The sequence below is a fragment of the Caenorhabditis remanei genome, chromosome III (assembly GCF_010183535.1).
Source record: "Caenorhabditis remanei strain PX506 chromosome III, whole genome shotgun sequence".
In the NCBI taxonomy this organism is placed as follows: domain Eukaryota; kingdom Metazoa; phylum Nematoda; class Chromadorea; order Rhabditida; family Rhabditidae; genus Caenorhabditis; species Caenorhabditis remanei.
The window spans coordinates 16,645,576-16,671,635 of record NC_071330.1 but is presented as its reverse complement, the minus strand read 5'-3'; the positions used below and the strand labels follow the sequence as shown (position 1 = coordinate 16,671,635).

The following is a 26,060-nucleotide window of genomic DNA, read 5'->3' as shown; positions in this document are numbered from 1 at the left end:
CATCGACCAGGAAATTGGAACTGTCTTATCGCAAAAATCTGCTTCGGCCACCCCTTCTTTATTATATTTCCTCTTGTATTTTATATCTTTTTTTATCTTTTATTATAACCTTTAGATTATTGTAACTCTTTAGAAATCCCAATACTTATTCTTTTAGTGTAACCTTACTAACACTTTAAATAAATCGAGTTATCTTTAAACCGTTTTGTTATGTATATGGAAGAATGTTGTTTAGACCCCACAACAGGTCTAGGAAACGTATTCAGACAAAATAAACTAATCATCCTCTAAGTTTTACTACCAAGACGGGCCAGATAAGAAACCAGACTTCAATCACCAAAAAAGACTAGCGGATACATATATCAGTTATTATCGTTATACTATTCGACATTCCCATTGAGATAGGTGACAGGTGCGGCAGATAATAACAAAGAGAACACCAACCGACTTCTTCACATTCTTTGTTATTTATTTGTTTTTTTGTGGTTGCACCTGTCGGCATGAACTCAATTAACCTATCTACAAACTAGTGTGATTAAATGAATTCAAATCTTTAACAATGAGTTTCAAACTTTCAAATCACTCGCGGTCCTCCATGCATGCCTTCTTCTTAAAATTATAAAAATTATAAAAATTATAACATTATTAGGAACAGGAGTTGGAGGAACATGGGACGGACTGCACTCGCGGTCCTCCACACATGCCTCTCCTTAATATTATAAAAATTATAAAAATTATGACTTTATTAGGAACAGGAGTTGGAGTCACATGGGACGGACTGCATTCGCGGTCCTTCACGCATGCCTTCTTCTTAAAATTCTTAAATTTTTGTTAAGCTTGAGGTATTTGAATTTCTGAAAATGAGACAATAAGTCAATCAGTGACAATTTTATTTGACAAAAATGATTAATCACAGAGAATGTATGATTAGAAACGAATAAGTGAGTAAGTTAAGTGGGTCTAAAAGACTCCATATCGTGACACAACGGACAGTAGCTGTACTTCATGATCTCATGTTGGTGAGCTCGATGTTTGCAACGTGGGCATAGCCAGAAGATGTTGTCGAGGATTAGTCGTCCAGATGCGATGCAGACAGGGAACTGAAATAAAATTTGTAAGATAGGGGAGGGGTTACTGTAGTTACCTTCGTCTGACACTCCTTGCATTGCATATCAAATGGATCAATCATAGCGTCACACGCAGTACATGGCACCTTTGCAGAATTCGGGTTGACTGGTGGGTGTCTGGAATCGATTTTTGTCAGTTTTTTCCGCAGAAATATGTATCACTTACTTCGAGAACAGTCTAAACGACAAATTCCTCATCTCATCCTTCTCCGCCTCCTCAAAATCGTCGAGTGCTTCCAACCGCATCATAGCCTTTGAGCAGATACCGAATTGCTTCACGTTTGCTGCAGCTAGGGCTATCATTGAGTAAATTTCAGCAGGGTCTAGGAACTCTTCGTAGTCAGAAAGGCTTAGCGAGGTTTGTAGGGCGTCTTCGATGCGGTCTGGATAATAAAATTGTGCAGGATCGGTTTAGATTGTTTAAATTTGGTTAAAATCGGTTGAGATCGTTTAAAATCGGCTAAAATTGGTTAAGATCGGTTAATATCGGCTAAGATCGGTTCAAATTGTTTAACATTAGTTAAAATCGGTTAATATCGTCTAAAATCGGTTAAAATTGGTTCAGATTGTTCAATATTCGTCAAAATTGGTTAAAGTTGGTCAAAATCTGTTAAAATTAAAATTGGTTCAGATTCTTCAAAACTGGTTAAAATTGATCGAAAGATCGGTTACTGTAGTTCAAGAATTGGGTGACTGTGGTTATGAGAGCAAATCTACTGTAGCTGACACATATGAATCACTCAAATAAATGGAAAAAAAATATTTCAAACCAATTTTTCTCAATTTCACGGTAATTTTTTCAAAGTGTTGACAACTACAAACTTGCAGCCTTTTAAATTTTCTTCAATTTTAAAGAAATAAAAATTTTAAAATCCTGTCACCAAAACAAGTTATGTGCCTTTAAAGCTCCAAGTACATTCACATATCCACCAAAGACCGGCTCAGATCAGTTCAGATTGTTTAATATTGAAAAAACAATTGGCTCAAATTGGTTGAAATTAGGTTAAAACCGGTTATTCATCCCGAAAGTAGGAGAAAAGTGTGTGCCTTTAAGCGTGGGTGCTGTAATTTTGCCGGCAAATTCAAAATTGGAACTACAGTACCCCTGGAGTGCAGGATTAGTTGATTTGGAGCATTTTTAACGAAACATTATTCAGAAATGTCAGAAATTGAGGAAGTCCACAGATTTTTGAAAACATTTATTTTTTCGAAAACCCAATAATTTTTATCGTATCTCACTCAGAATTGATCCGATCTTTTGGAAATTTAGAATTCTAAATTCACCATGGCGAAACCTTTCAGAAAAGTATAATCATTCAGTGAATCTTCTGGATTCGAAACACCTTTGGAAAACTCACGCTCAAAAAAGTGTTGCTGCGCCAACATCATGAAATGATACGCCTCTGCTCCTCTCCACGTGTTCTCCAGAATCCTTGACTGCTCCACAGTTAACCCAGACTCATCGTCCAACGCATCCTCCAGCACATTGTGCTTCTGAAAAACAAATCTTTGAGTATTTAGGTTAGGATCTTATAGGTGGGGGCCCGTAGGTGTAGAAATGGTTTTGGATCGTTTAATAGTGGTCAAAATCGTTTAGGAGCAGCTAAGCTAGGCCAAGATCGGTTGAGATCGCCTAAGACCGTCGAATGTAGGCTGAGATCGGTTAGGATCGGCTAGAATCGGTTAAAATCGGCTGAGATCGGTTGAAATATCCCAGACTCATCTTCCAACGCATTTTTAGCACATTGTGCTTCTAGAAAAAAATCTCTGCGTTAGGTTATGATTTTTTAAGTGGCGTCAATTACTACCGTATCTGCTCAAGTGAACTCGGACCCTATGTATTTACCAATCCTTTCCTAATGAACATCCCGCCAATACATGCTGAAATCTATTAAATTTTACCGTTTTGTCGATTTTAGGTTTTTCCCTTCTAGGTCACGTTTTTTCCCTTCTTGTGGTCTATTACAATTCTAGATTGGATGTATTCACAAGAAAAAAGGTTTCAACCGATCCTTACCGATCTTCGCCTATCTTAACCCGTCTTAGCCAATCTTAACCGACCTCAACCGATCTTAGAGCCGACCTCAGCCAATTTTGGGAGATATTAGCCGCCGATCTTAGCCGATCTCAAACAATTTTAAACAATCCGAACCAGCGCCTAATGCTATTCTTTAACATTACAGTATTCTCTAAAACTCACATCAATCTTCCTCAACTCCTTAATTGTCTGCCTATGATTCTCCACTAAAATTGCTCCAAGCACATAACATTGTTTGAGCTCCTCATATGGCACGTACTTGTCCCTTCTGTCTTTTGCGATCTGAGATTTATTGAAAGTTATGGGATAAATAATTGCTAAGCTCACATCGAAAGCGATTTTTGCGGCGTCCAGATGTCTACCGGCACGCATATACAAGGCGAGAGCATTTAGCGACTTTTCATCAGATTCTCCTTTCATCTCAATCGCATATTTGCCCAATAATCCATCCACATTTTCCATATGATTTGCGTCGGCGATGAATTGTGCCTTCTGCCACTGATTGAGCTCCATACAAGCCTTAAGGGCCTTCTGGGGGAGACTTTTTCGTAGATAACACTCCACAGCCTGGTCACACATACCACGAGAAGTGAACGCGTCGCCCATTACCTTTAATTACAGATGATATATAATTGGATAATGGAACCGTGAAGTACCTCCATAAAATCGCTGTCATCTGGCAGAGCTCTCGCCAGTACTTCCAGCTCTCCAAACATATTTCCCCTTATCAAACAGTCAATCTGTTCGCCAGTATCTCCTGACTGTCCGTACCATTTTGCGGCGTCATCGTAGTCCATTAGCTCAGCGGCGGTCTCTGCTAAATCTCGGAACGCTTCTTTCTTCGCATGCTCATCCGGATCGTTTTTGATAAGATCGTAGACTGCTTTCGAGTCACCCACTTTTTTGAACATTTCTACAGCGAGGTCTCTGGAATCGGTTAAGATTGCTTAAGATTGATTAATATTGGTTAAAATCGGTTAAAATCGGGAAATATCGGCTAAGATTGCTTAAGATTGCTTGAGATCGGCTGAGATCGGTTAAGATTGGTTAATAATAATACACATAGTTAATTCTGAATGCAGAGAGTTTTTAGACCCAAACGTTGAGATTTTGTGCAGATAATGGTCTGTAAACGTAGTTTAGACAAGAAAATTTGGGTTTTCAGAAACAAAAATTGAGGTTTTGAGCGAAAAATGGTCTAAAAACTCGGTTTTAACAAGAGAAATCGGTTTTTGGCATTAAATAGATATGGCAGATGGATTTTTAACTCTTTACACTAAAAATGTTTTGAAAATGCTGTTTTTAAGCATTTTTCAGTTTTCATATCCAAAATTTGAGGTCTTGAGCTTATCTAGGTCTGGAAAGCCAGTTTTTCAGTGTGTAGCAGCAAAACGACCGAAAGTCAGGTGTAGAATGTCAAATGTCAGTTGAAATTGGTTAAAATGGGTAAAGATCGTTTAAGATCAGTTTAGATCGGCTATGATCGGTCAGGATTGGTTAAAATCGGCTAAGATCAGTTAAGATTGGTTAGGATCTGTTAAAACCGGCTGATATAATTATTTCATCGCTTGTTAGTGGTCATTCTCATTTACAATGATATTAAGAGAAACCCTTTCAAAAATTACTGTTTCATAACAGGAGACTTTATAATGATATTTTTTGAAACCGAGCTGTTATAAATGAGAATTGAAAACGTCTTGCGATGAAGTAGTTATTTTAGCCAATTTTAGCCGATCTCAAGCGATCTTAGCCAAGCTTAACCGATCTTAACCCAAAAATTGTTTTCCCATAGAGCAAACTCACTTCCTATCACACTGCAAAAACAGCTGTTTCGCCTCCTCATACTTATCCTGATACGCCATAACCTCCGCATTCCTCAATTCTCTCGACGTCATCAATCTCAACCGTTTCAACAGCTGAACACCAGCGTAATCGCCCAACTTCACAAAAGCGTGCTCGGCCGAATCGAACTGCTGCTTGAACAGTGCATACTGAGCAATCATAGTCCACAATTCCGAGTGAGGAGTTCTCTCTGCGTAGTCAATTGCCTCATCGAGTTTCATCGAATTCAAAAGATTCGTCACTTCCTGTTTCGCCTTGATCAGCACCTCTTGCAGTGCATTCTTCGTCGGCATCTCCGGATTCATCAGTATCTTTTCAAGGCTTACTGCGGTTACAGTAAGATTTTTGAATGATACAATGTTACCGTATACATTGGATTGTTCGAGTAGAGACGTTCCATCACAGATGAACAGTTTGTGTTTGTCCTTGAAGGCAAGCATGTTTTCTTCGTTCTGGAAATTAAGCTCATTGCTAACATTAGTTTTAATTAATTTTGGAACATTTTAAAACCCGGACATTCTGAAACTATGGTTTTCGTTCTGGAAATAACAGGAAATTTCAAATCGCTGTAACTCCGCCCATTTTTATCTTATACAAAATATGAAACTAGATTCTGAATCCTCATGACGTCAGCTATCCATTTATATTAATTTCAATTAGTTGTAATTAGTTGTAATTAGTTTTGAGACGTTTTGAAACTGAATGAAACTTTGATATTTCACACCTACTGAGTTAATCGGGTTTCATCGAAAATTTCCTCGTTTTATTCATTTTTTCAAATTTTTTTCGGTTCTAAAGCCTCCTAACTTACCGTATCCCACTTATAATCCCATATATCCTTCTTCTCACAAGCGTAAATCTTCGATAGCTGCTCACCATCAAACTCGTAGAGGAGAATTGAGAATGGGACTTCTGGAAATGAGATTTTTGGTGGAAAACTAGAAATATAACCCTAGAATTTCATTATTTTGGTCTCATAGCGGAAAGCATAGGTTCAGAAAAAAATGTCGTTTACCAAGTTTTTGACATTTCCAAGGTCTCACGGCGATTTTAAAGGCGCATATCCAAAATAAATTAATTTTTCATGTATTTTCGGTTATTGCTAGCCTAAAATTGCTGATGGATTTTCAAAATTTTTCGAAATTCTGAAATTTCTAAAATTGCTATAACCCTCTCAGCTTTCAACCAAACTCAAGTTCAGTTATATTTTCAGAGCTAGCACATTTTTAGCTCTAAAATGAGTATAATCATGCCAATATTCTTAAAAATTCATTTTTGTAGTTGACAACCTGTGCAGCTGTATTACTCCCTAGGTGTCACCCGTACCAAAAAGTTGTCAACTACAAAAATGAAGATCTGTATTTAAAAAAAAAAATTTCATACATTTTTAAGCCATAAAATAAGCTTAAACTCACGCTCAACAAGCTTCACAATTGCTAGACGATTATATTTACAATTCAATCTCATTGAGTCAATAGTCGCCGATATTGGAAAGCTTTTAGTAATCGAGCCATCCGATAAGTTTGCATAAAAGATACCACCACTTAGAAGCGCCTGGAAATCGAATTTATTTTAAAAATTCATATTTAAAAAAATACTATCACATACTATCACGTAGCTTATAGCGTCAATTTTTATTTTAAGAACCAAATGTTGGAACACAATATATTATTACAAAATATATTTCCGCCGTGAACTCTCAACACCGAAAAACAGATAAATATATTTTTGGACGACGTGACCTACGATGTTGGAAATTTCATATAAAAGATCCAAAAATCAGAAAGAAACTTCAGTCTCAATTATATTGACACGACTTCTTCCCTCATGAAGACATCCCTTCTCTTCGGCTTCATACTGCTCTATAGTTAGTTTGAAAGAATCTTTACTTCAATTTTAAGAGTTTTCAGTTCTCTCCGTCACTCTCGATGCAGCAAAAGGAGGTCTTAGTAAAGACGAGCAGAAGAAACTTATGGATGAAATCAATAAGGATCGTAGAAAAGTTTCAAAAGCATTCAAAGATCTGGTGAGATAGTATGAATTAGTCAATCGCAAATTAATAAAGAATAAATTTCAGTCCTAAGACACTGAACTCGAAAAAAAGGCTGCCGAGTTCAAGTGTGACAAAAAGCCTCCAATTTGGTTACAATGGAACAGTGTGACACAGGATTTCCGGAAAGAAGCTGATCATGATCATGACCCAAATTTTGAATTATACGACTCGAGAGTTGTAAAAATTGGTTGCTCAAAAGAAGTCAAGTGCACAGAGAAACTTGTGAAAGACCCAGAAATACCTGAGAAGTTAGTTGGGAAAGAGATGGTTATGCTTGGAGGGTGTTTTATTAATCCACACGATAGTTCGACGGATCCAATACAAAAAAACTTTACGTTAGTCCCAAAAGGTAAAAAATATGGAGACGTGCTCGGAATCAAGTTATCTTCATCTGGCCGAGTCTTCAATCTGTTCGTCTTCATTGCTATTATGGTCTTCAACTTTTGAGTGATATGAGAATTGATTAAGGGTTTTAAACCTTAATTTACAAGTGATGAGAATTGAATAAAGATTTTAAAATCCTAATTTACACGTTGTACACGGAAAAAATTGGAAAATTTGCGTCTAAAATTGATATTGAAATTTTAGAAACATTCATTTTTTTGCTTTGGAAACGCTTTCAGTGATCAGTGAAGCATTCAACAAAATTAGATTTCGTTTTCGGAATCAGCAAAAGTATTCAAAAGAATATGAGCCAATTTAAAAGGAATAGCTACTGGAACCCTCCCTAGTCAGTTCTCTAAAAAAATCATATTTAAAAAACAAGCATACCATCAAAAAGAAGGTGTCACCAATGCAAATCGCACATATCTCGTCTTTACTGCCGAACTGGAATAGGAAGAATTAGAAATTACTATTTTTTCTGGAAAGCACTCATTTTTCGGAATTTTTAATGCTAAAAACCAAGAAAAATACCAAAAACCAGGAAAGTTACGGATTTTCGAAACATTTCGAAAATTCCTTTTCACGTAACTTCTGTATTTTTATCCAATTCAATTTGATTTAAATTTATGAAATCACGGAGTCAAGACGCTTCAAATGAGTATAATCACGCCTACATTTGGAGTAAGTTGGGTCCCACCACGAAAACTACAGTACCCCAGGCGGTTTTCGTGGCGGGACTCAACTTGCTTCGAATTTAGGCATGATTATACTCATTCGAAGCGTCTTGTCACGTTGAATCCAATAATTCAGGTATCAGAAGAAAATTCGGAGAATTAGGGGAGTTACGGTAGGCTTAGTGTAAATAAGGTTTTTGAAAATTTTCGAAAATCCATAACTAAGCTAATTTTTGACGTAGAAACATAGTTTTAGGTGAAAAATGATGGGAATCTCTTTTACTTTTTGTGGAAAATAATTTATTTCAAAAAAATGACTGAGCCCAAAATTCTCGAAAATCAGTGACATCCTAGGTTTTTAACATTTTTGCTCGGTTTTTAACTCAAATGTTCAGAAAAATGTGGTTTTTAATGAAAAAAACAAATAAAAATATTTTCACCACTAACCGATCTCTTGCCTCCATACTCCCCAGGCCTTTGTTGCTCCTCCAAATTGTATTCAGCTGGGGAAAAAAACCTTTTCAAAAAATCAACAATTTTCCCTAATACCTGCTTTGCCCGGAATATGAATGCCTGCTTGCACCGAGTTATACTTTGGTAGTACAAAATGCCAAATGCAATACCGATCCTTATTCGCCACCACTGCACACATACCGTTGACACACAGAAATTTCGGCGGGATAGTTGTGAAATTGTGGTCAATCGACGTGCCAATGCTATTGCACAGTTGGCAGTAATACTAAATCGGGGTAATTTTTAAAAACTGGAGTTAATTAAGTAATTAGTCACACCTGATTCGGGTTAAGACTCTGGTCGTCTTGACGGCTAACAATTACACAGTGATCATGGAAGAATGCCATGTTTTCAAAGTAGGTCACCGTTTTTGGGTGTTTTTCATCGGTCTGGAAAAGAATTGATAACGTTGGATCAGTAAGATCAGTTAAGATCATCTGAAGTCTGTTAAAATTGGTTCAGATTGTTCAATATCCGTTAAAATCGGTTACTGTACCTCCAGAATTGGGTGACTGAAGTTATGAGAGCAAAGTTACTGTAGCTGACACATATAAATCCCTCAAATAAATGGAAAAAAGAACTTTTAAAACCAATTTTCCTCAATTTCACGGAATTTTTTTCAAAACGTTGGCAACTACAAATTTGTAGTCCATTAAATTCCCTACAATCTCATACACATCAAAATTTTCAAATCCTGTCACCAAAACAAGTTATGCGCCTTTAAAGCTCCGGGTACATTTAAATATACTCCTAATGCGCTAATTATCAAATCTTATCGGTTGAAAAACTAAATAAAAAAAAAGGTCGGCCAGGGTATAGTAGAAATCCGTCTTACTGTCAAAAAAATTTTGGAAAACTTGAAGTTGTAAAGAAAGTCACCGTTTTAGGTGTTTTTCATCGGTCTGAAAGAAAATTGATAGCCTTGGATCGGTCAAGATCGGTTAAATCTCGGTTAAGATCAATTACTATCGTTTGAGATAGCTTCAGATTTGTTAAGATTGGCTAAGATCGGTTATGATCGGTAAAGATAAACGTTTCGAAGCAGGGTTTATTTATTTCATTCCTCTCATAGTCCACTATCCATGTACCTTTCAGTTTTTCCGGCTTCCAGTAGATATAGGTTTATAATTTATAGTTTTCTAATTTTTCAAGTTAATTAAAACTTAAAAAAAATTGTATATCAATGTATTGAACATGTAGTAAATTGTATTTAACAAGTCTATAACTCTCACAATTACATTGATTGTAATAAATTATTATGATTATTATGTACCAATCAATATCCCACAACTCACCTTATGATCGTAGAACATAACAGTATACTGCGAGAGCTCCTCTCTTTGGAAGACATAGACGATGGCGTCGACCAGCGCTCCCCACTGCAAAATTATATATATATATATTTTTTTGTTGTTGGATTATGTGAGAACAATTTTTTGTGCTACAATTACAGTACTTTTTGTTTGGTGGCCTAGAATTGAAGAATTCTAGATCACCAGCCTAAATTTCAAAATGACCATGTAGAATTACTATTCCAATTAAACATTTGTTGTCGAATTCGAATTCTTTTCCCAAAACTGTGAGACCTGTTCCTGAGCCTTTGAGGTTACAATTTTTGCGTTTTAGTGAACTTTTCGGCCATTTTCACTGGCAGTAAATAATTTTTACAGTGAAGAATCAGAATCTATACTCAAATTTAGTGTTTTTCACGTTTTTCGCTACCAAAGTTATCTAAATTGACTACAGATTCTAAGCCCAGCTACAGTAACCCATCTACAATACTAAACTCACTTTAAACTCCGGTCTCACGTGTCCAATGAACAAATTTCCATCCGCCGCAATCGACATTCGTAGTCCAGTGCCTTCCCAACAAATTCCCGTGATACGAGTCTCGAAATGTTGGAAGAATCCGATTTTCTACAAAATATGGCTTCTCATCCATTTAAAATTGAAATCTTACATGTCCATACGCAGACAGAAAATGGATATGAGAGTGCCGGGGCTCTTCTTTATCCAGGTCTGTTCCCGAAATAGCAATAAATGCTCCGTTGGGAGACCACTTGGCTCCAGTGATTTTTACATTGGGGAGGCGGACCACTACGGGCTCTGAAAGATATAATTAGATAGCTGAAAGTGTGACAAACTCGAATTTGTCATTAGTTTTCTGTCTTATAACATCTAATCGGTTTAGATCGTTAAAAATTGGCTAAGATCGGTTAAGATTGGTTCATATTGTTTAAAGTTGGTTGAAATCGGTTTGGATCGGTTAAGATCGTTTAAAACTGGCCGAGATTGGTTTCTCAACTAGTACTATGCCCCTAATATAGTAAAGTTAGATTTAAGACTCATTATTGTACCTTCCGGCCAGGCTAAAATGTCATTTTGGTGATTTTGGTCTTTGGCCCTGCCCTCGGTACAAATAATGAGTATTACGCCAATCTTTAATATAACAGAGACATAGTACTAGCTCAGGGACCAATCTTAGCCGATCTAAACCGATCTTAACCAATCTTAGCCAATCTAGTTTCCTTCATTTCTGTTTCCTAACTCATTTCCAGAAAGTTCGCTGCGGAAATGTTTAAAAAGTAGGACTATAGTTTTCTGTCCATCCGTGTGTCTGTTTGTCCATGTTACTAAAATTTCTTATAGAAAAATCTCAAATATTATATTAGAAGAAGAACTCTCAGACACACAGACAGATTTAGGTATAGTAGTACATTAGTCGGGCGCGAAGGGGTCCGTGTCAATTACAAAAATTCTAATTTACGTGCGACCTGTAGCTTCTATTACATGAAACCTCGGATCTTAACCGATTTTAACCGATCCTTGCCAACCTCAGCCGATCTCAGCCGATCTTAACCAATCTAAATCTAAACCAATCTTAGCCGATCTTAATCAACCTTAGCTAATCTTAGCCAATCTTAACCGATTTTAAACTATCTCAACCGATCTCAACCAATTTTAGCCAATCTAAACCGATCTTAGCCAATCTCAGCCATCTCAACTCGGGATCCTTCCCTAATGACTAAAAAGTTTCTCATATTCCCACTTACCTGGATCTTGAATCGACCTCATCAACTGCAGAATCCCCCTCTGATAAGCCACCATAAACCTGGGACGATCCGGTGGGATGGGTTGATGAGGTTCACTACTCTTATCCGGTTCCACGTATTCCCTATGTGGTTTCTGTGTTGGATAGTTGTTAAACACCGCCGTGCCTTGAGGTTCCCTCTCCTTCGCCATCTCCTTCTCCCACTCTTTTTCCATTTCCTCCATTACCGCTTTCGATTTGAGAGTGGGACTCCAGTACTTGATCACAACTATTTCCTCCCGTTGGTTTTCTTCTGGATGAACTTTATTTTATTGGGAAATTTCGGGGAAAAAATTAAAACATTACTTTTGGCGAGAGCTTGCTCCAAATCCTCCGTTTCCAGGCAGTGCATTGGGATGTCCAGCTGAAAAATGTGGCGGTGAGAGTGTGGGGAGACGCAGAGAACATTTGAGGCAATTCTAGATATTTTCAGCACGAAAATAGTCTATTTTTTAATTTTATTTTAGCCTATTTTAGCATATTTTAGCCTATTTTAGCCTAACATACCCTATTTTAAGCTCAAAAACTTTAAAAATGTGATTTTTGTTATTTATAAGCTCTGGGACCCGAATTTCAGCTGAAACTGTTCACATTTGGCACCAAATGATGTTTTTGAAAATAAAATCGAGCACTAAAATAAAATTTAATTCAAAAACTGTGATTTTGAGCTTTTAGAAACAAAAATGCTTTTAAAAAAACAATTTAACTTAAAAACGTACTTTTGACTTCAAAAAAAAAACGTATACTTGGTTTAAAAAACTTAGTTTTGACTAAAAAAAAAACGTATTTTTTACTTGAAAAAGACTAATGTTTGGGTCAAAAAACTTAGTTTTTGCTCCAAAACTCAGTTCTGATTTAAAAACTTAGTTTTGAGCTCAAAAATCCAATTTTCCCAGTAAAAATACCACTTTTTTGCCATTTTGTTGCCCCAAAAACCCCATTTTCACTCACAAAATGCGATCCAGTCTCATCGAACACCACCACTTTCCCATCAGCAGTTCCAAATATCAACATCTCTCCATCCGGTGCCCACTGAAAGAAAAAAAACTTCATTTGTCCCACTACAAACTACAAACTACAACTCACCTCACACGCCGCTAGTTGCATATCCAATTCCTTATTCCAAATCCGGTTTCCCTCCAGGGTTCCTACTATAACATTACCATCCGCATAGGCAATAGCAATTTTTGTTCCATCTTGGTTCCAGACGATTCCAACGACAACACTTTTGTTTCTGTAATAGAAAAAATTGAGCGATTTTTAGCGCCTAGCCTATATACAGTACCGGACAAAAAAGTGTCAACTTGACTGTTTTCAGTGGAAAATGACCAACTTTGAGAGTGTGTCATAGTAGCTCTGATTGTTACACTAAGAAAACTTTCAATGGATTATATAGATTGAACGTAGAGCTCCATTTTTGTAGTTGACAACTTTTTTGTACGAACGCTCCCTAGGCAGTTATGGTCATTTTAAGACGACAGCTCAAAAATCGCACTATTTTGCACTGAAATTTGTCGATTTGAGGAAAAAATTACTTTGTCGATATGTAACTCTCTAGGGAGTGTCCGTACAAAAAAGTTATCAACTACAAAAATGGAGCTCTACGTTTAATCTATATGATCCATTAAAAGTTTTCTTAGTGTAACAATCAGAGCTACTATGACACACTCTCAAAGTTGGTCATTTTCCACTGAAAACAGACAAAGTTCATACCTTTTTGTCCGGTACTGTAGGTAGTTCGGGGGGACGGTTTTCAGGGTCTCACAGCGATTTTAAAGTCGCATATCCTAAATAGATGAATTTTTCATGTAATTTCGAATATTGCTACCCTAAAATTGCTTATGGATTTTCAAAACTTATCAATATACTAAAATTAGTAAAAATTGCTGTAACTCTCACAGTTTTCTGCCAAACTTAATTTCAGTTCTATTTTTCGAATTTGCACATTTTCAGCTTTCAAATGAGTATAATCATGCATGTATCCTCAAACATTCACTTCTGTAGTTGACATGATTTTTATACGTGTCTTAATTACCTTTGCAGCTCCATAATTCCCTAGGACTCCCCCGTAGAAAAAAGTCATCAACTACAAAAATGAATAACTGGGTTTTATCTAAAATTTCTACAAAAATTGGGGTATTGGGACAAAAATTATGATCAAGACACGTTCTCAAAGTTAAGAATCACAAATTCAGCGCGTTTTTAACTAAATATTTCCTTTTTTTAAACAAAAATTACTAATTCTTGTTTAAAAAAAAGGTTTTTGTGCCAGAAAACTGCATAATTTGCTCACCTATTATTAATCATCTCCTCCACCCATTGCTCATTGAACAATCCCCACACAATTATCAACCCAGATGTGTCGCTAGTCGTCAACTTCTGATGATTCTCATTCCACGTCGCAATCAGTACCGTCGCTGAAACCACCCCAGTTAACACCTATACTTCACCACTCTCACCACTTTGATGCCCCTCCAATGTCTGATTGACAATCAGGGAGGCTGTTGCGGGATTCTGTTTTGTGTCCACCGGGTCCAACCCGATTTTCACCACTTTGAGGGTACCCAGGGCTCCACCACAGGTTATGTAGTTGTTGTTATAATTCCACTCGGAGAAATGGAGCTGTGCGTTGTCAGGGAGACTCATGTTGAACTGAATAATATATTTTTCTGGTTAAAAATAGTTTTTCAAGCCTAAAATCCAGATAAAAAAGGTTAAAAAACTCACTTTTCGAAAAACACACATATGAATCTTCGATATCGTCTTCTCATTATAATTCGCCATGGAGTTTAAGACGGGCGGTGCCATTTTTGAGATCATTGTGACTTTGAATTGGGTAATACAAGAAATAGGTGCTCCGGGGTGGTGAAACGGGCGTTGTTGTCAAGGGCAACCGGGAAAGAGAGAGAGAAGAGGAGGAGGGAGACACAGACATTAAAGAAAAGGGGAAAAGGGGGATATGTGTATGTCTGTGGGAAGGATATAATTAGTATATGGAAAAAAAGGACAGGTGGAGGAAATATGAGGGAAAGAGGGGGAAATGTGTTCGTAATTAACTATTCGGACTTTAGAAGAAAATTTCAAAACGAAAATTGCAGAATTTCAGACGAAAACTTCAGAATTTCAAGTGCGAAAATTTCAGAATTCTAATAAAAAATTTCTGAATTTCAGAAGAAAATTTCAGAATTTAGAGACAAAAATTTCAGAACTTAGAGACAAAAATTTCTGAATTTCAGACAAAAATTTTCGAATTTCAGAAAAAGAACTGAAGCCGTTTTTTCCCGTTTTAATTCAATTATTATTCTATTTTTGCACTGAAAATCCAGTATTTTCAGGTTTTCAGAAATTGCAACCGATGAAAAAAGGTCCCATTCTTTATGAAAAATTAAATTATCTATATTATGAGCCAGAAAAAACGAGAATTTTGGTCAGAAAATGACTTTTTAAATACAGAAAAAAACGATTTTCAGTAAAAGATGATTTTCAGAAATTTAGGCAACAATTTTCTTTTCAAAATTAAAAATGTACCAGTTTCAAGCATCCTCGAGTACATTAAGTGCAATTTTCATGAGAACATGTTTTCTGCCAAAAACGTTATACTCATTTTTCTGAAATTTTTTTTTTCTGTATCAAAAAAGTTATTTTCTGGCATATAAAATAAAGAATTGAATTTTACACAATTCTGATTGATAACCTGAAAAATCTGCATTTTCGGTGCAAAACACGAAATAATTGACCTAAAAAAATTACAGCCAAATTCAGAAAGTCTTTTTTTAAAGCATAAAACTCACATAATTTTTCTCTGACGTGAGAAAAAATGCCGGAACTTTTTTGTTGTGACAATATCCCACTCTCTATATACATTTTCACTATATAGCGGCAGACTGGCAAATTTCTGTGACAGTATTTATTTAAGAGACATGTTGAGTATGGTATGCAGTGTCCAATAAACCCAACCCAGAAAATGTTGTCATGACTATTCTGATTCGTCTGGAATTCATTAAAAAAAACAAAAAAATCAAGCCACCTAGGGGACTCGAACCCCTGACCTTAAGATTAAAAGTCTCACGCTCTACCAACTGAGCTAAGGAGGCTCCGCTCAATTGTCTCTGGTAAATACTATTCAAAAGGCGGGTTGGAGAGAAGAGACAGTCAGAGAAACTGGTCAGGAAACTAACGGTATATTGCAATTTATGGACCTATTCTGGGGTAGCAAAATATAGTTTTTTTGCTTATTTTTTGCTATCCCAAATCTCTTATAATTTCCTCACGTCGGACTAATGAACCATCTATGCTAAAGTCAAATATTTTTGGTTTGGTACCCAGGGTCATACAGGAAGTTTTTCTTTATTGAGAGCTAACCGATGGTCTTTTGACCATTTGATGATGGCCTCGGTGGCTGCGGGGAGAGGGCTACCGACGGCGTCTTTTTGGCAGAATCGCGTACAGTTTCAGATCATCCGCGAATTGCTTACAGCGAACATTTTGTGGAAGAGCACTAGGAATAGTGTTCACAAAGATACCAAACAGCGAGATCACGGAGCCCTGCTTAACCCCACAGATCGCTGTTCTTTTGCTAGAAAACGAAGAACCCCACTTTTACCTTAAAAACTCAATTTTTCAAAAATTCACTTATCCACGAGACTAAATTCTTATTAAGCTTCAGTTCTTGGAGTTTATCGAGCAGTTGGCAATGGAGCACTCGATCGAAAGCTTTGGCGAAAACAAAATCGATTAGATCTACTTAGTGTCCCTTGTCAATGTCCTCAGTCCATTCATTCATTGATTTAAACATACATGTTGTTGTAGATTTCCTTGGCAGAAATCCGTGCTGGGAACTGTTTCAGAATTGGATATCGCTAAGATGACTATGCTTGATGTTATCGTGCCTCGCAGCTCGTTGGCTATCATCATGTAACCGTTCTTTTTCTTTCGTACGACCCTCCAATCAACACGGAAAATCCAGACAACCTAATCGGCGGAACACCGCAATAGGACACTTCTAACTGTTTCCCGTGTCTATCGCTCATAACTTGTGTATTTCGGATCACGTACTAACTTCAAAGGAGTCGAGTCAGTATCACCGTATGAAGATAATCATCGCGATATGACAAAGTTAACAACTACTTATTTATAGTGACCCAACTTTAAAATTGTACCTTTTCGAGAGAACCAAATTGAGTATTGGCGAACCAACGCTACTTGATGATTCACCGATCACAACACAAACTAAACAACTACTAACTCATAGTGACCCAACTCTAAAATTGTACCGTTTTCGAATGAACCAAATTGAGTATTGGCGAACCAACGCTACTTGATGATTCACCGATCACAACACAAACTCAACAACTACTAACTCATAGTGACCCAACTCTAAAATTGTACCGTTTTCGAATGAACCAAATTGAGTATTGGCGAACCAACGCTACTTGATGATTCACCGATCACAACACAAACTCAACAACTACTAACTCATAGTGACCCAACTTTAAAATTGTACCGTTTTCGAATGAACCAAATTGAGTATTGGCGAACCAACGCTACTTGATGATTCACCGATCACAACACAAACTGAACAACTACTAACTCATAGTGACCCAACTTTAAAATTGTACCGTTTTCGAATGAACCAAATTGAGTATTGGCGAACCAACGCTACTTGATGATTCACCGATCACAACACAAACTCAACAACTACTAACTCATAGTGACCCAACTCTAAAATTGTACCGTTTTCGAATGAACCAAATTGAGTATTGGCGAACCAACGCTACTTGATGATTCACCGATCACAACACAAACTCAACAACTACTAACTCATAGTGACCCAACTTTAAAATTGTACCGTTTTCGAATGAACCAAATTGAGTATTGGCGAACCAACGCTACTTGATGATTCACCGATCACAACACAAACTGAACAACTACTAACTCATAGTGACCCAACTCTAAAATTGTACCGTTTTCGAATGAACCAAATTGAGTATTGGCGAACCAACGCTACTTGATGATTCACCGATCACAACACAAACTCAACAACTACTAACTCATAGTGACCCAACTCTAAAATTGTACCGTTTTCGAGAGAACCAAATTGAGTATTGGCGAACCAACGCTACTTGATGATTCACCGATCACAACACAAACTGAACAACTACTAACTCATAGTGACCCAACTCTAAAATTGTACCGTTTTCGAGAGAACCAAATTGAGTATTGGCGAACCAACGCTACTAGATGATTCACCGATCACAACACAAACTAAACAACTACTAACTCATAGTGACCCAACTCTAAAATTGTACCGTTTTCGAATGAACCAAATTGAGTATTGGCGAACCAACGCTACTTGATGATTCACCGATCACAACACAAACTGAACAACTACTAACTCATAGTGACCCAACTCTAAAATTGTACCGTTTTCGAATGAACCAAATTGAGTATTGGCGAACCAACGCTACTTGATGATTCACCGATCACAACACAAACTGAACAACTACTAACTCATAGTGACCCAACTCTAAAATTGTACCGTTTTCGAATGAACCAAATTGAGTATTGGCGAACCAACGCTACTTGATGATTCACCGATCACAACACAAACTCAACAACTACTAACTCATAGTGACCCAACTCTAAAATTGTACCGTTTTCGAGAGAACCAAATTGAGTATTGGCGAACCAACGCTACTAGATGATTCACCGATCACAACACAAACTAAACAACTACTAACTCATAGTGACCCAACTCTAAAATTGTACCGTTTTCGAATGAACCAAATTGAGTATTGGCGAACCAACGCTACTTGATGATTCACCGATCACAACACAAACTCAACAACTACTAACTCATAGTGACCCAACTCTAAAATTGTACCGTTTTCGAATGAACCAAATTGAGTATTGGCGAACCAACGCTACTTGATGATTCACCGATCACAACACAAACTGAACAACTACTAACTCATAGTGACCCAACTCTAAAATTGTACCGTTTTCGAATGAACCAAATTGAGTATTGGCGAACCAACGCTACTTGATGATTCACCGATCACAACACAAACTCAACAACTACTAACTCATAGTGACCCAACTTTAAAATTGTACCGTTTTCGAGAGAACCAAATTGAGTATTGGCGAACCAACGCTACTTGATGATTCACCGATCACAACACAAACTCAACAACTACTAACTCATAGTGACCCAACTCTAAAATTGTACCGTTTTCGAGAGAACCAAATTGAGTATTGGCGAACCAACGCTACTTGATGATTCACCGATCACAACACAAACTAAACAACTACTAACTCATAGTGACCCAACTCTAAAATTGTACCGTTTTCGAATGAACCAAATTGAGTATTGGCGAACCAACGCTACTTGATGATTCACCGATCACAACACAAACTCAACAACTACTAACTCATAGTGACCCAACTCTAAAATTGTACCGTTTTCGAATGAACCAAATTGAGTATTGGCGAACCAACGCTACTTGATGATTCACCGATCACAACACAAACTCAACAACTACTAACTCATAGTGACCCAACTTTAAAATTGTACCGTTTTCGAGAGAACCAAATTGAGTATTGGCGAACCAACGCTACTTGATGATTCACCGATCACAACACAAACTAAACAACTACTAACTCATAGTGACCCAACTTTAAAATTGTACCGTTTTCGAATGAACCAAATTGAGTATTGGCGAACCAACGCTACTTGATGATTCACCGATCACAACACAAACTCAACAACTACTAACTCATAGTGACCCAACTCTAAAATTGTACCGTTTTCGAATGAACCAAATTGAGTATTGGCGAACCAACGCTACTTGATGATTCACCGATCACAACACAAACTCAACAACTACTAACTCATAGTGACCCAACTCTAAAATTGTACCGTTTTCGAATGAACCAAATTGAGTATTGGCGAACCAACGCTACTTGATGATTCACCGATCACAACACAAACTAAACAACTACTAACTCATAGTGACCCAACTTTAAAATTGTACCTTTTCGAGAGAACCAAATTGAGTATTGGCGAACCAACGCTACTTGATGATTCACCGATCACAACACAAACTCAACAACTACTAACTCATAGTGACCCAACTTTAAAATTGTACCGTTTTCGAATGAACCAAATTGAGTATTGGCGAACCAACGCTACTTGATGATTCACCGATCACAACACAAACTAAACAACTACTAACTCATAGTGACCCAACTTTAAAATTGTACCTTTTCGAGAGAACCAAATTGAGTATTGGCGAACCAACGCTACTTGATGATTCACCGATCACAACACAAACTCAACAACTACTAACTCATAGTGACCCAACTTTAAAATTGTACCGTTTTCGAATGAACCAAATTGAGTATTGGCGAACCAACGCTACTTGATGATTCACCGATCACAACACAAACTCAACAACTACTAACTCATAGTGACCCAACTTTAAAATTGTACCGTTTTCGAATGAACCAAATTGAGTATTGGCGAACCAACGCTACTTGATGATTCACCGATCACAACACAAACTCAACAACTACTAACTCATAGTGACCCAACTTTAAAATTGTACCGTTTTCGAATGAACCAAATTGAGTATTGGCGAACCAACGCTACTTGATGATTCACCGATCACAACACAAACTAAACAACTACTAACTCATAGTGACCCAACTTTAAAATTGTACCGTTTTCGAATGAACCAAATTGAGTATTGGCGAACCAACGCTACTTGATGATTCACCGATCACAACACAAACTCAACAACTACTAACTCATAGTGACCCAACTTTAAAATTGTACCGTTTTCGAATGAACCAAATTGAGTATTGGCGAACCAACGCTACTTGATGATTCACCGATCACAACACAAACTCAACAACTACTAACTCATAGTGACCCAACTCTAAAATTGTACCGTTTTCGAATGAACCAAATTGAGTATTGGCGAACCAACGCTACTTGATGATTCACCGATCACAACACAAACTAAACAACTACTAACTCATAGTGACCCAACTTTAAAATTGTACCGTTTTCGAATGAACCAAATTGAGTATTGGCGAACCAACGCTACTTGATGATTCACCGATCACAACACAAACTCAACAACTACTAACTCATAGTGACCCAACTTTAAAATTGTACCGTTTTCGAATGAACCAAATTGAGTATTGGCGAACCAACGCTACTTGATGATTCACCGATCACAACACAAACTCAACAACTACTAACTCATAGTGACCCAACTCTAAAATTGTACCGTTTTCGAATGAACCAAATTGAGTATTGGCGAACCAACGCTACTTGATGATTCACCGATCACAACACAAACTCAACAACTACTAACTCATAGTGACCCAACTCTAAAATTGTACCGTTTTCGAATGAACCAAATTGAGTATTGGCGAACCAACGCTACTTGATGATTCACCGATCACAACACAAACTCAACAACTACTAACTCATAGTGACCCAACTCTAAAATTGTACCGTTTTCGAATGAACCAAATTGAGTATTGGCGAACCAACGCTACTTGATGATTCACCGATCACAACACAAACTCAACAACTACTAACTCATAGTGACCCAACTCTAAAATTGTACCGTTTTCGAATGAACCAAATTGAGTATTGGCGAACCAACGCTACTTGATGATTCACCGATCACAACACAAACTCAACAACTACTAACTCATAGTGACCCAACTCTAAAATTGTACCGTTTTCGAATGAACCAAATTGAGTATTGGCGAACCAACGCTACTTGATGATTCACCGATCACAACACAAACTCAACAACTACTAACTCATAGTGACCCAACTTTAAAATTGTACCGTTTTCGAATGAACCAAATTGAGTATTGGCGAACCAACGCTACTTGATGATTCACCGATCACAACACAAACTCAACAACTACTAACTCATAGTGACCCAACTCTAAAATTGTACCGTTTTCGAATGAACCAAATTGAGTATTGAGGAACCAACGCTACTTGATGATTCACCGATCACAACACAAACTCAACAACTACTAACTCATAGTGACCCAACTTTAAAATTGTACCGTTTTCGAATGAACCAAATTGAGTATTGGCGAACCAACGCTACTTGATGATTCACCGATCACAACACAAACTCAACAACTACTAACTCATAGTGACCCAACTCTAAAATTGTACCGTTTTCGAATGAACCAAATTGAGTATTGGCGAACCAACGCTACTTGATGATTCACCGATCACAACACAAACTCAACAACTACTAACTCATAGTGACCCAACTCTAAAATTGTACCGTTTTCGAATGAACCAAATTGAGTATTGGCGAACCAACGCTACTTGATGATTCACCGATCACAACACAAACTCAACAACTACTAACTCATAGTGACCCAACTCTAAAATTGTACCGTTTTCGAATGAACCAAATTGAGTATTGGCGAACCAACGCTACTTGATGATTCACCGATCACAACACAAACTCAACAACTACTAACTCATAGTGACCCAACTCTAAAATTGTACCGTTTTCGAATGAACCAAATTGAGTATTGGCGAACCAACGCTACTTGATGATTCACCGATCACAACACAAACTCAACAACTACTAACTCATAGTGACCCAACTCTAAAATTGTACCGTTTTCGAATGAACCAAATTGAGTATTGAGGAACCAACGCTACTTGATGATTCACCGATCACAACACAAACTCAACAACTACTAACTCATAGTGACCCAACTCTAAAATTGTACCGTTTTCGAATGAACCAAATTGAGTATTGGCGAACCAACGCTACTTGATGATTCACCGATCACAACACAAACTCAACAACTACTAACTCATAGTGACCCAACTTTAAAATTGTACCGTTTTCGAATGAACCAAATTGAGTATTGGCGAACCAACGCTACTTGATGATTCACCGATCACAACACAAAGTCAACCTATCTTGACTGAACGTCCTTAACAACCTAATTTTTTGAAAATCAATCCTAAAAGTGAACAGTCTTCGACAAGCATTCAACTTCAGCCATGGTAAATTTCCCTTAGATAAGAATGGTGGGAGAAGTGAAGAACAATAAAATATCTATATTCTAGGACTTATAACTTACGTCTCTCCAAACGATCGTCAACTGATTGGGTTCATCTCCTCGACCCATTGTCCTCTTGTCACTCGTAGATTGCACTCGACCATTCCTTGTTCTTTGCGACGGTTGATTCCCTCTCGCTTCACTTCAACACTGAAAAAGAAAACACTTTGTAAACTTAGTGAGCAAATAGGGAATATATGTACGACATAAATCATGGATATGGGGGATATTTCAAAGATGGTCAAAAAAGAGGCAATAGATGAGTCACTATCCAGTACGGAGAAAAAGTGGACGACTGAGCCAAGAAGATAGTGTGAGGAGACAGAGGGACAGTGGGAGGAGTCTAGAAAGAAAGCGGTCATCTGCTGGTCAATAGGATAGGACATCAAAAGTGATAGTCTAATCAACATCACGTTACGCTAAATCCCTAAAAACCCCAACTCACCGTTCATCGCTTTCTTGCGAACAGCATCTCGCACTCGACTGCTCCTCATCCTTCACGACGGCTGGCTTCCTCTCGATCCTCATCACTTTAGCACTGAAAAAGAAAACACTAATTTGTAAACTTAGTAAGCAAATAGGGAATATAAGTATAAGATAAGTAATGGTTATGGAGATACCACAAAGATGGTCAATAAAAAAGAAACTAGATGAGTCACCATCCAGTACAGTGAGATAGTGGACGACTGAGCCAAGAAGATAGTGTGAGGGGGACAGTGGGAGGAGTCAAGAAAGAAAGGGGCCATCTGCTGGTCCAGTAAGATAGATTTCCCATGAAGATAAGTGAGCAGGTGGTTTTGTGTTAGCATTAAATAGGACAGTGTCTATCATGTTGTCTTAAGAAAGGGTAAGAGTGGACTGCTCGGTGGTGAGAGAGAGAAAGGGACAACTGACTGTGTTCTACCAGTCTGACCTCATTTGACCTGGCGGTGTGGTCTATTCGTCATCCTCCATTCGATTTCCCAGGAAGATAAGTGACAGATGGCTGTCAAGTCGAGTGAAGAACAATGAGAACACAGGGCGACTTTTTCACATTTATGATTAATGACGCGCTCTCACCTCTCCCTATGAGTATTGTTTGCGGACCGCTCGCAGATCACAACCGGCCACGTTTGGGGTAAGAATTATTTATTTATTTATTTAATTTCAAGGGATAAAGAATTATAAGATACAAAAAAGACTTGAAACATGTCCCTCACGAGACAGTTTCAGGTTTAAAAAAAAGAGGATAATTCAAGGAGCAATAGCAAGGGACAATTACAGGGTTGAATGAGACAAGTGAAATTGCTAAAAACGGGGAAACCGTGTTATATGAATGAGATAAAAGAGGAAAGCGAATTAGGCAGTAGGAGAAACTGTGAATATGTACAACTATAAGGAGAAAAGAAAGAAAAAATTAGAACTGGGTGATTGAGGAATCGAGTAAAGTAATACATTGTGAAGGGGAAAGAAAAGAATTGACATTTTAGGTAATGGCATTCCAATACGGAATAGTGAAGGATAAAAAATTATGAGACAGGTGGGAGAGATAGATAAGAGTCATGGGTGTTCTGGGAGAATTTGACAGTCTGACATAGGCATTACGGAAGGGAAAGTGAGACAATGAATTTGTACAGAAGGAGTAATTGGGCTCTGAGTCTACGGTATCTAATAGAGTGCATAGAGGGGAGTTCCAAGCGATGCGCGTAGAAAGAACACGAGATGTTGCAACGCTAGAGAGTTTTTCTAGAGAATACTCTGAGGGTGAATTCCAGTAGTCTAGAGAGACGAGCTGAGGGGGACAGGCAGAAAATAACAGAACAATGGATAGGAAGCACATAAGTTTTGAATAGGAAGGAGTAGAAAGCAGGGTTGCTAGATTTGAAAGATTTTAAGATCTGGGTGGAATGAAGACGGGCTAGAGCCACACGGTTCGATTAATGAGAGCGCGAAATTTGATCAGGTTCAACAAAAAGGCGAATGCCAATTATGCGTGCAACTATGGACCAACAGCTAATTTTCCACCATTCAAAAATAATAAACACGAATCTCCATTAGCCAGTTTTGCAGATTTCTTGCTACATAATCCACGGGCTAGCATATAATGGTGGAAGGTTCAAGATATTTTCAGGTATGGCCATGTTATGTTGTTAAGAGAGCTTGACAGACAAGGAGGCACAATCCGCATCAGCAAGCCATCGACCAATCCGTTCCATCCGTTGACCATCGATTCCACCGGCGACTCAAACATGTTACGACTGTATCTGCTTGTTCCATCAGCTTTCCGGAAATCTCAACTTCCGCTTCCTCCACTCCACAGCTCAGAGTACAATTCCAGTTGACTTCATTTGAGGTCATGTGGAATTTCAAAGCATTGATCCTTTGGCGTCGCATGTCAAAAATTGCACTGTAGACGGACACTTCAATTGAGCCACAATTGCTGGTCCTTTCATCTTCTAACACTCCTCCTTTGCCAGTGCACCCTCCCGACACGCAAAACAGACGGTGAAGGCTTGTACTGTTGCCGTGCAAGTGTCTTGTTTCTTTGTCCGCACGACCGTCTGATTTTGGAACTCCAATTGAACCAATGCTGTTGACGAAGCAGTGGTCCAGAGTTGATTCTCCTTGAAGTAGACGGATGTGCCGAATTCGTTTCTCTGCAGGAAGGTTGATGCGATGATGTCCTCCAATGCCAGCCTTCTGCATGTACAGTCTTCATACGTGCCTTGTCCGGTGCAAGTGCAGATATTTTGATCAGACACACAGTCAAACTGTTCAGCGAGTGTAGAACATTATAGTTCTCCAATCATTCTTTTCGAAGGGTGTTCATTTCTGCGTTTCTGTCTAATTTATTGTTCCAATTTCCTGTATCCGTTGCACAATTTCAACTTTTTCTTTTTCTTATTTCTCGGAACGAACGCTTTTTCGGGGGAGATTGGAGATAGAAAGCTTGTAGGTCTTTGACTCGATTCCCAGTATGTCCAAAGTCACGATTTCACTACGAAATATCATAACGAAGACTCGGAAAGCTATCCATGTTCGGCGTCTGATTTTCTTCGCCATCTTCCTCTAATCTTTCCGGCGTTTCTTGAGTTTTTTTCAGTTTCCGCTTTCTTCGAAGTTTGGCGTGAACTTGCTTTTCAGCCCATTCCTCTTCTGCTCACTTACATTCTTATTGATTTGCTCTTTTTTCTTTGCCACTTTTCACCTTTCATGTCTCAGAACTTCT

At 37.9% G+C, this 26,060-nt stretch overlaps 3 protein-coding genes across 3 annotated transcripts; 1 reads left to right on the top strand and 2 right to left on the bottom strand.

Moving 5' to 3' along the window:
• Window positions 1–950: 950 nt before the first annotated feature.
• Window positions 951–14,530, bottom strand: GCK72_011693 (uncharacterized protein; the record flags this gene model as incomplete). The annotated part of the gene is made up of 24 exons (XM_053728625.1): window positions 951–1,100; window positions 1,145–1,244; window positions 1,294–1,510; window positions 2,486–2,621; window positions 3,328–3,447; window positions 3,493–3,774; window positions 3,822–4,092; window positions 4,969–5,459; window positions 5,819–5,919; window positions 6,423–6,561; window positions 7,832–7,888; window positions 8,566–8,621; window positions 8,668–8,857; window positions 8,910–9,020; window positions 9,927–10,010; window positions 10,423–10,548; window positions 10,592–10,737; window positions 11,685–11,975; window positions 12,029–12,086; window positions 12,674–12,754; window positions 12,809–12,956; window positions 14,016–14,139; window positions 14,185–14,374; window positions 14,450–14,530. 24 exons carry the CDS (start codon window positions 14,528–14,530, stop codon window positions 951–953), a joined length of 3,750 nt encoding a protein of 1,249 aa, XP_053588202.1.
• GCK72_011694 (uncharacterized protein) lies at window positions 6,835–7,507 on the top strand (the record flags this gene model as incomplete). The annotated part of the gene is made up of 3 exons (XM_053728626.1): window positions 6,835–6,874; window positions 6,918–7,033; window positions 7,112–7,507. 3 exons carry the CDS (start codon window positions 6,835–6,837, stop codon window positions 7,505–7,507), a joined length of 552 nt encoding a protein of 183 aa, XP_053588203.1.
• A 10,488-nt stretch (window positions 14,531–25,018) lies between the features above and the next one.
• On the bottom strand, window positions 25,019–25,537 carry GCK72_011692 (uncharacterized protein; the record flags this gene model as incomplete). The annotated part of the gene is made up of 1 exon (XM_053728624.1): window positions 25,019–25,537. The coding sequence occupies one exon, from the start codon at window positions 25,535–25,537 to the stop codon at window positions 25,019–25,021; it is 519 nt and encodes a 172-aa protein (XP_053588201.1).
• Between the last annotated feature and the right edge of the window lie 523 nt (window positions 25,538–26,060).